At 42.4% G+C, this 10,620-nt stretch overlaps 1 protein-coding gene across 1 annotated transcript; it reads left to right on the top strand.

The window, feature by feature from the left end:
* The first annotated feature begins 1,616 nt into the window (after positions 1–1,616).
* atg3 (autophagy related 3) lies at positions 1,617–9,771 on the top strand. The gene is made up of 12 exons (XM_084003866.1): positions 1,617–1,783; positions 2,349–2,390; positions 2,497–2,546; positions 3,277–3,347; positions 4,042–4,149; positions 6,206–6,258; positions 6,783–6,873; positions 6,944–6,978; positions 7,054–7,206; positions 7,320–7,447; positions 7,993–8,061; positions 9,105–9,771. Exons 1-12 carry the CDS (start codon positions 1,712–1,714, stop codon positions 9,184–9,186), a joined length of 954 nt encoding a protein of 317 aa, XP_083859992.1. The 5' UTR covers positions 1,617–1,711; the 3' UTR covers positions 9,187–9,771.
* Positions 9,772–10,620: the final 849 nt, after the last annotated feature.

The raw sequence follows: 10,620 nt of genomic DNA, 5'->3' as shown, positions 1-10,620 counted from the left end.
GACGCCTGTTGTTGTCCACAAAACTTCAGTGCCAACACTTTGAAAGAGCAAGCAGGGGAAGCAATAAAAAGCATCGCTAACATCACATCCAGCTAGCCAACTGTGTTTAGCGTAAAACAAGCGGGAGAAGCCCCGAGTGTAACTCCGTCCGCGGTCACTCGTCTGCTGCTGGATTTTTAAGTCCGGTTGGTCTGGTCCAAGCTCCTTTATCCGTTTTTTTTCCTCAAGCGAACGCCTAGTGAAAGGAGCGCCGCGACATCCAATCAGCGACGAGTTCAAGCCGACAGACAGATGAGCTGAGATGGACGGGCTGCATTCCCAAACAACCCGACTCGGGAAGACCGGACCCGGACTCGGGGGCGCGACGGGGGCCGTTACCGGCCTCACACCGTCCACGGGCTTAGCCTCAATCAGAAGGACTCAGGCCCCCGAGCGACACCGGGCAAGCGGTCTTCCATACGCCACATTTCCCACGTCCGCCCGCCCGTCGGACGGGGATTCGGCACTGGGCTCTTCTCTCTCCGCTCGCCGCTACTGAGGGAATCCTAGATAGTTTAATTTCTTCCGCTTAGTAATATGCTTAAATTCAGCGGGTTGTCTTGTCTGATCTGAGGTCGTAGTCGAATGTGGCCCCAGACTCTCCCTGGGGAGAGGTGCGAGGGACGTGGCTCCCGGAGGAGGCTCACGGACTCTGGCATTGGGTACCCCGAGGCGGAGGAGGAGGGTCCGCCGACGTGACCCGCCGGCTCCCCGCCGTCGCTGCCCTCGTTTCCCCCGCTAGAGCGGCACCGGTTCACAAATGAGCGTCATGCGCGAATAGCGCGAATAGCGCGAATGACGCGAATAACGCGAATGACGCGAATGAAGCGAATAGTCCAAAATGATCAAGCGGCGCGATACACGCGTCTCACGCGATTGTATTCGCGTCTATCACGTCCGGTGTGAACGCCGCATTAGCCAGACACATTTTATGAGTGAACATAAGTCATAATTCTTTTTTTATTAGGTAATTTATGTTTACTGTGTCGATACATTTTCCTGCAATTTTGATGGGGGTTGCGCCCTAGCGCCCCCTATTAACAAGCTGCCACTGCTCCTAACCATCGCTTTAAGTAGAAAATACACATTCCCTGTGCGATAATGTTAATGTTAATACTTATGTGCACTACATTCTATGATACTACCTCCTCAACAGCAGATACACTGCTATACTTAGATTACAGCTATACTTACCACATAGTGTTTTCATATACATACTTTATATTCATACATTACATATATTCTGGACTTGTTCACACAAAATCTGGCAAAACTTGGTTCATCATTGACCATATTTATAAAGATTTTGCTTGTGTGAATGTGGTATTTTGTTTTTTCAAAAGTCAAAGAAAAGAAAATATTTCTTTCATAATAAATTGTTCTAGTATTTTAAAGTGTCATTTACAGTGACAATAATCAAACAGTCTGGTATATATAATAAGTATAAAATATAATATAATAGTATACATCTCGTCTACTTTCCAGCATCTCGAACGAATATCACGTTTTCCGCGCCAATTTCCCCTCCACAGCTCAGCTCTCGCGAGAGTCTGGTACCGGAAGTGGTGAGACGTATCATGTGATCTTGCTGCCACTCTGTTTTGAGTAGCTATGTCAAAATAATTTTGGGGAGATTTTTTTTCACGTTTTAGCCAGACGGGAAGGTTTAAAGATGCAGAACGTGTTGAACACGGTTAAAGGGACAGCGCTAGGAGTGGCGGAGTTCCTCACGCCAGTGTTGAAGGTACACTTACATTAACGTGAGCTAGCGTGTTGACATTAAAGTAAAGCTACAGTAACGTGAGCTAGCGTGTTGACATTAAAGTAAAGCTACATTAACGTGAGCTAGTGTGTTCCTATTGAAGGTAAACCTACATTGACGTGAGCTAGCTTGTTGCTCTTGACTATAAACCTACATTGACGTGAGCTAGCTTGTTGCTCTTGACTGTAAACCTACATTAACGTGAGCTAGTGTGTTGCTATTGAAGGTAAACCTACATTGACGTGAGCTAGCTTGTTGCTCTTGACTGTAAACCTACATTAACGTGAGCTAGCGTGTTGCTATTGAAGGTGATGATACATTGACGTGAGCTAGCAGAGTATCTATCGGTAACATGCGTCAGCACTATTGGTTTATGTTAATGTTACCTAAGGCACTGACGTTACTGTGATACATGCTCACAGCCCTAATGGCCTTTTCATGGAAATATTAGCACAGCAAATGCGAGCAACTTAGCTTTAAAATACACCTGGAGGTAAATACTACCGTCATGTCTTAAAGCCAGTTGTGGTTCTGTTATCAATCACAGGAGTCTAAATTCAAAGAGACTGGAGTCATCACCCCCGAGGAGGTGAGAACATACATCTGTGCATTTGGATTGTGTGCTGTATTACAATACTTAATGCAAATATCATCTCCAAATGAAGTATATTTAATCCTCACTGTTTGTATGTTAGTTTGTTGCAGCTGGAGATCACTTGGTTCACCATTGTCCCACATGGAAATGGTGAGTTTCCAGTTGGAGGTGTATCACAGATGCATACATTCCTCATTACATATATGTAATATCAAATATATTTGAAATAAGTTTATTAGCTGTTGGAAGCATGATCGGTGTTTGTGAAAGTAAGAATACAGGATCTGGATGCAGAGATAGTGGTGTGGTTGAAACTGGCACTGTAACATCCCTTCCGCTTCATTTTCGATTCTGTAAAATGATTTTTGTTTAGCATCTATCTAACTTTACAGTGCTTACTTCTCTGTTCTTGTTGAATTTCACAGTACAGTGCAATACTCCTCTTGAAGAAACCCAAGTTGCATCACACCATGTGTCTGTGTCACCTTTGGCAGATTTACAAAAAGAAATAATATAATATAATGTATAATTCTTCTTCTTCTATAATTCTTATATTAGATATTGTATAGATATTGTATATCTTCTATGGCAAACATAAAAAAATATTTTTAGTAGGAGTAAAAGTTTGGTACTGTATTAGCATTGTTATTGGAATATTTTGACAATACACATCCCTGTTTGTGTTTGATTTTTTTTAAACCACTTGTTGCTATTTCTCTCTCCTGGTACCAAGTACGATACACAAATTGCATTTCAGTCATTCAGCTCATGTTCCTTGTTGTTTATATATATATAAAAACAAACACATTGGTTTACAAAACCTAAAGCTGATGTAAATTAAGTAAAATCTAAAGTGTGTCTGTGGCTCATCTCACTTCAGGGCCACTGGAGAAGAAGTCAAGGTGAAGCCATATCTGCCTCCGGATAAACAGTTTCTCCTGACACGCAATGGTAAGAGGTGCATTTATGTCTGTCATTATTCTTAACTGAGGTTTAACTTCCACTCACATTGCCACACCAACAGTTTGTATTGTTCCAGTTCCACATCAATTTTAAACCTTCCGTAGTGAAGCAACTCTGACATTTCCACAGCTGTCACTTAATTTATTTTGCAGTGTGACACACTCTCTGCATGCTTTTGTCAATACATTTTGAGAGAGATTTAATTGTATGTATAATTAATGAAAAGTACATTGATTTAAAGCCTCCTTGAGTGAATGTTGTCAGTTCTTTATTAATTGCTTATTACATTAAACAATTCCACTAATACTGGAATTGTTTATTTAATTTTAAAATGCACAATCCAGTCTCCATTAATGGCAAAAGTTTTGTTGTAAAGTACAGACAAGGTTTTTCTCCAGGAAGTAGTCATTTCTCTACTGAGCTAGTTAGTGCTCCAAGAAGTAGTCATGTATCTGTAAAGCCAGTCGGTACTCCAGGAAGTAGTCATCTCTGTAGAGCCAGTTGGTACTCCAGGAAGTAGTCAATCTCTCTGTAGAGTCAGTCGGTAGTTGTCTTGAGCATCCTATAAATTAGTTTTGGCAGCCACCAAAGGAAAAATTATTTAGTAAGTCTCCACTATTGTTGTTGAAAGGACGCAACGTCCCTTTTTGACTTCCTGTGGTTTGTGCTTGTGGTCCTGCAGTTCCCTGTTACAAGCGGTGTAAACAGATGGAGTATTCAGACGAGCTGGAGGCCATCATAGAGGAGGACGATGGAGACGGAGGCTGGGTGGACACCTACCACAACTCAGGTTGGACTCCTCTCAGTATCCACACACATCCTGGGCATCTAGTCCTATCTAGTGTTGGACCGACGTGGAGTTAGCTTCATCAACGTCTCTCTTTGCTGTCTTCAAAATCCAGCATTAAAAACTCAAATTCACATCATATGTTTTGTAATTATGTTAGCTTCTTAGGAATCCTTGGGTGTCTCAGGATTCGATTCAAAACGATTCACCTTTCAGAAATAGATTTTTGAATTACATGTTTCAGGATCTCCTCCAGATCTTCTGTGACCTAATACAGGTGGTGTGGCAAATTATGGCATGAGAGCTAGCATAAGATTATATTATGTACATTTTTTGAAAAGGTGAGACTGATAACAATCATATAATACACAAAGGTAAATCTAAGAACAAAGAGTACATTAATTCATGCTTAACTTGCACAACTTTTTAGTATTTAAAAACGTTTTTATTTGTATTTTTTTAATAAATGGTCCGCTGTGCCTAGGTTGACCGGCCCCACCATTCCTCAGTTGACCTCCACAAGGCCTAAGCTGACTCCCGACAGCTCTAACATGACACCCAACTGACCTGCTAAGTTAAGTTAGTTAACCCCCACCAGGCCTAAGTTAGTTGACCCCAGGGCTGTAAACTAACTTTTTGGCTCACCTGCCAAGGGGACCGGTAGATGAAAGAATCTACCGGCCAAGTACATTTTTTACCGACCAAATAATAAATTGCCTCTTTTTGTTGCATATACATCTGTTTCAGTACTTTTCATTGAGATAACAGTATTATAGAGCAGTACATGCTTAGAAAAGAGGCCAAAGTATTATTTAGAAATACATTTTAATATTTAATATTAATATTCATCTCAAACATTGCAAATTGAAAATTTTAACAGTGAAAAACTGTGACAAAGGAAGCGCGGAAGCGCCGCGCCTACGAAAATCGTGCGTGGTCCGCTGCCCCCCTGTTCACAGCACAGCTGTTGTTCATTCAGAGCTATTTTTTCATTATGGAGTAAATAACCCCATAAAATTAATACGCCATGTTTCTGTAACCAAGAGGTTTGTACACTTCTTGTATTTATCCGTTGAGAGAGAGAGAGAGAGAGAGAGAGAGAGAGAGAGAGAGAGAGAGAGAGAGAGAGAGAGAGAGAGAGAGAGAGAGAGAGAGAGAGAGAGAGAGAGAGAGAGAGAGAGAGAGAGAGAGAGAGAGAGAGTGCAGATATACCGTTGAAATACACATTTGTTTATCTACTCTTCACATTTATTAAATGTATTTTCTCTTCCTGTTTCCCAGTGCAAGTTGAGATACACAAATATGATCGCATTTGTCAATCGCGGTATTTTATTTTGAAAATTGACCGGATTGTCTCGTGTTTCTTTGTGTGATTTACTGCCAGAATTGACGCGTTCGCTCGCGGCACGCGCAAAAAATAGAGCAGACGCCGAAACGATTGCTTCACGGCGCTTCCGCAGCCGGTGTGAACCAGGCGTCACTCACTGCGCCAAACTTTTAAAGAGCGGTGACGCGCATGCTACTTTGCTTCGGGGGAACTATTTTCTACAGCGGTGACGTCGGGGGAGCTACTTCAGTGTGACACACAACAAATCACCGGTTTAGCTTGACGTTTGCTACCGTCATAATTTATCAGTTTACAGCTACTACAATGTTTTGTTATATCATGCATAATTTATTGCAAGAGCACGACCATCGGGACAAATATTTACCCGCCCCAGTGGCATGTATCCCTCCAAAATTAAGTCGCCAGGGGAATATTTTAGTCGCATTTGGCGAGTGGGGACCGCTAGTTTACAGCCCTAAGTTAGTTGACCCCCACCAGGCCTAAGTTAGTTGACCCCCACCAGGCCTAAAGTTAGTTGACCCCCACCAGGCCTAAAGTTAGTTGACCCCCACCAGGCCTAAAGTTAGTTGACCCCCACTAAGCCTAAAGTTAGTTGACCCCCACCAGGCCTAAGTTAGTTGACCCCCACCAGGCCTAAGTTAGTTGATCCCCACCATTTGTTTGATAAAGTAATGTGAAGAACATTTCCTGACTACTACTGTGTTCCAGCAGGTGTGTTAGGAGTCACAGAAGCTGTACGAGAAATTTCACTGGATAATAATAAGGTATGCTTCAGAAAATGTCTTTTGGTTTCATGTTGATTGTGATTGACTTGTTTTTGCTTTGACTCCCTACATTTTAAAACCAATACCAGTACTTTCTACTCCTCACATTTGATAACAGACTTGTTACTTTAGGAATTAATGATTATTCATTAATATGACACCACATTCACTTAGCCTTGCTAATAAACAGCAAGTAGAAATATCCTTCAAAATATGCTTTCTACTCTACCGTTTCACTTTTACTTGAGTAAAAAAGTTAAATCATTACCTCTACTAGTCTTTTTGAACACAAGTATCTGTACTCCTTGAGTATAGAATGTCTGTACTTTTGTCAAGTATCTGTACTACTACTAGAGTATAGAAACTCTGTACTTTTAATGCCTCTGACTGAAACACAAAGAAAATAATTTATTACAATTTGAATTTGGGAATAATTGGTAGATCCACATTTGGATATACGACCCTACTGAAGCCCTCCAGCCATTGTGTGCCTTCAGAACAGAACTGTTTTTGACTCCCTGTAGGACAAGAACATGAACGCCTCATCTGCAGCATCCTGTGGTGACGAGGATGCTGAAGATGATGACGAAGATGGAGAAGCAGCAGATATGGAAGGTACTCCCGTCCCACCGGTCACGTTGCGTCTCTCGAACAGCCTGTCCTCTGACTTGTGTTGTCTTTTCAGAGTATGAGGAGAGTGGCCTGTTGGAAACAGACGAGGTAGACGTCACACCGGGTAGCAGCATTTCATTTCTCCTGTCCAACTACCACCTGACACTTGTGTCCTCTGTGTAGGCGACCCTGGACACTAGTAAAATGGTCGAAACCAAAACCAAAATAGAGCCCGGGAGTGAAGATGCCATCCTTCAGACGAGAACTTATGACCTGTACATCACGTATGATAAATACTACCAGACCCCTCGACTCTGGCTCTTTGGATATGATGAAGTAAGTACCTTAAAGTCACCACTGCTGCATCTAAAAGTGTTCATCTAGTTTCTCGGAGAGGGGACGAACATTTAAAGTTCATCTAGTGAGACTGGACTGTCTGTCGTTCCCAGGACAGACAACCACTGACTGTAGACCAGATGTATGAGGACATCAGTCAGGACCACGTGAAGAAGACGGTCACTATTGAGAACCATCCTCACCTTCCTCCACCTGCCATGTGCTCCGTCCACCCCTGCAGGTGAGACCTTACTGTCTTTACCAGCTCCCCATCATCATGTGTGCTTTCCTTTAGAGGTTTCCTGTCTCTACATAATGCTACGTAGGTGCCAGCTATTAAAGAAACACAATGGGTGTTACCGTAATTATGCTGATGACATGCAACAATATATTTTCGTATTCCCCGGTGATCTGAGCCCCGAATGTGTCCCAAAAGTCAGAAACCTCCTGGACTCTGACCTCCCTTCCCAGATCCACATTAAGGGGCATGATTTAAACTGGATTTAATTATTCAGGAAAGGATTGCGAAGGTAAGGAGCTTTTTTGTAATCGCATTCAGGGATAAAAAGCTCCTTACTTTCATTTACCAGTTATTCAGCTTTTTAGGAAGATGCTGTGAGCTGTAAATTATGTAAGCGTTCGTAATTATTCTGACGAGCTGGTGCGATGATTTACGGGTTTCCCGATCATGGAGACTAATCTGTGTCTTTACAGGGCTCAATGGCTCACATCCAGAAACACAAATCCAAACTATTGTTTTTGTCTTTATCCAACCTTTGCTTTCAGACATGCTGAAGTGATGAAAAAGATAATTGAGACTGTGGCTGAAGGAGGAGGAGAGCTGGGCGTTCATATGTATCCTTTCAACGATTGACTATTAATGTCTGACGGCAGCTCCAGTCAGGTATGTTAGTTAGGCCAAATCACAACATCCCCCCTCATGGACTCACAGACTTTGATGGGCATTCCCGTTAAGTCCCTGAGGGTTCAGGTCTGTCCCACGGTCACATCGTCAGGTCCACGAGGACTGATGCTGACTTTACCTGAGGGAATTCCCCACAGTTCATAGCGTTTGCGACGTGAAACCCGGGGTTACCAGGGGAAGCCTGGAGGAATAAATAAATGTGTGGAATGTTACATTTACACAGAAATATTAACATTAAAGATTTAATATGGACAACGTATGAAAACACTTGAAATCATAGGAATGTCATCATAGGCTACACCTGGTTTGATCATCAACCCGTTATTTTTAATTTAACTTATTGAAGCCATTTGAAGTAAAACTAGTAAATCAATGTCGTCTGGTCAGGGATGATAAGATCCTGGAAGATGTTCAGATCAGGCTGTTAAATATGTGAAATAAAAACCAACACTTTAGCTCATATATTTAGTTTCAACAATGTAAAGCGACATGCTGAGTGACGTCCCATTTGTATTTCTACCATTTCAAGCCTCACAGCCTCTCACACTCACCATCTACCAGGCGACGTCGGTTAAGTACCCTGAGGGTTCAGGTCTTAGACCTTAGGGGGGACATTGGCATTTGGCCTTATTAACGGAAACAATTAATAATTAATTTACTACAATTTAGTCAAATGAGGTTTCAAAGTTCTCCCACTGATCTTAAATAAACTGTTGAACTGATGTTTCCGTTACACTGATGACATCAGGCTGTTTCAGTAGAATTTCCTCATGTTTCCTTCCTCTTGCACAAGAACTCATGTAGCAGATTGCTTGGTAGCCAAGTGGTCACGAGAACATCCCAGGTTGGATTCCAGTCGCCCCAGCGTGAACCCGCGGGGGTCCAGCACACAGCCCTGTGGGAGCTCTGGCGTGACTGTGTATTACTTTTGTAACTTCCTTCCAGGCTCCTGTTTTCCTCAACTGATCCTCAGGTATCTTCTAATTTTCCTCAAGTTCGTCCAGGCCGTCATTCCCACGATAGAGTACGACTACACGAGACACTTCACCATGTAGCTTCACACATCTACCTCCACCAGTGCAACACGGGGGAAACTCCATACGACTGGTATGGTCACAACCCCGTTTGTCGGTGTTTTCTCGTTACTCCTAGACACTTTGTGTGGGTGCAGGACATGAGGAATGGTGGCGGTATGTGACTTAACCAGTCTGACATGTTGGGGAACCATGAGTCCCATGAGAAGATCATCAGTTTAATGTGTTGATAGAAATGAAACTGATGTCCATCTTCTCATCTGGCTGAAACGAGTTCTCGCCCCAAATGTTGAACTGTTGTCCCTTGATGATTTTCTACAGGTTTAATGAGGTGACTAATGTTGATGTGAGTCAACAAAGAGCTACAAAGTTGTAGGTCATAAAACCATTAGCATATCCTGCCCTGTAGTCGTCTCGGACAGCGGTCGGTAGAAATGTTTCGTCGTAAACATGAATGTACGTAACCGCAGCATTGACTATTAACACCACCGTTCCCGTGACTCACTGCATACTGTTGTTTCATTCTGCTCCTCTTCATTATTGTATATTACACATTACTTCATTGACATAAGCCTCTCCGTGTACTTCAATAAATCCTTCAATCAATCTCTGCTCTCCTTTGTGGATACCACCCATTATACACGATTACACTGTGTTTGACACTGTAATGACACATTACTATTAGTCATTTTTTCTAACATTACTTCTATTGAAATAAATCAAGTATTTGAATGATCAACTATTGCGGTAATGTGTCTGACAGTTATATTAACTAAATCAAGTACTTGAAATATATAAACTCTTACAGTAATGTTTGACAGTACTTATTAATATCCATATATAGATAGATATATACTGTATATAGATAGATATACTGTGTATATACTGTATATATGTGTGTGTCTGTGTATATATATATATACACAGACACACATATATTTATAAATGTGTGTCTATAAAGTATATATATATACTGTGTATATAAAATGTATGTATGTATGTATGTATGTATATATATATATATAGTGTGTGTGTGTGTTTTTGATGTTTTGACACCTTGTTCGGGGCTGCACGGTGGAGTAGTGGGTCGCACTGTCGCCTCACAGCGAGAGGGGTCCAGGTTCGATTCCCGGGTCGGCCCGGGTTCTTTCTGTGTGGAGTTTCCATGTTCTCCCCGTGTAAGCGTGGGTTCTCTCTGGGTTCTCCGGCTTCCTCCCACAGTCCAAAGACATGCAGGATGGTGATAGGTTAATTGGTGACTCTAAATTGCCCGTAGGTGTGAATGGTTGTTTGTCCCTACATGTCGGCCCTGTGATAGACTGGCGACCTGTCCAGGGTGTACCCTGCCTTCGCCCAATGATAGCTGGGGTCGGCTCCAGCCCCCCCGCGACCCTGAATACAGGATAAGCGGTAGAAAATGGATGGATGGACACCTTGTTCGCCTCTCGTTGCGAG

This window comes from Eutrigla gurnardus, assembly GCF_963514095.1.
Source record: "Eutrigla gurnardus genome assembly, chromosome: 24".
Classification (NCBI taxonomy): domain Eukaryota; kingdom Metazoa; phylum Chordata; class Actinopteri; order Perciformes; family Triglidae; genus Eutrigla; species Eutrigla gurnardus.
This window is presented reverse-complemented; position numbering and strand designations above follow the sequence as displayed.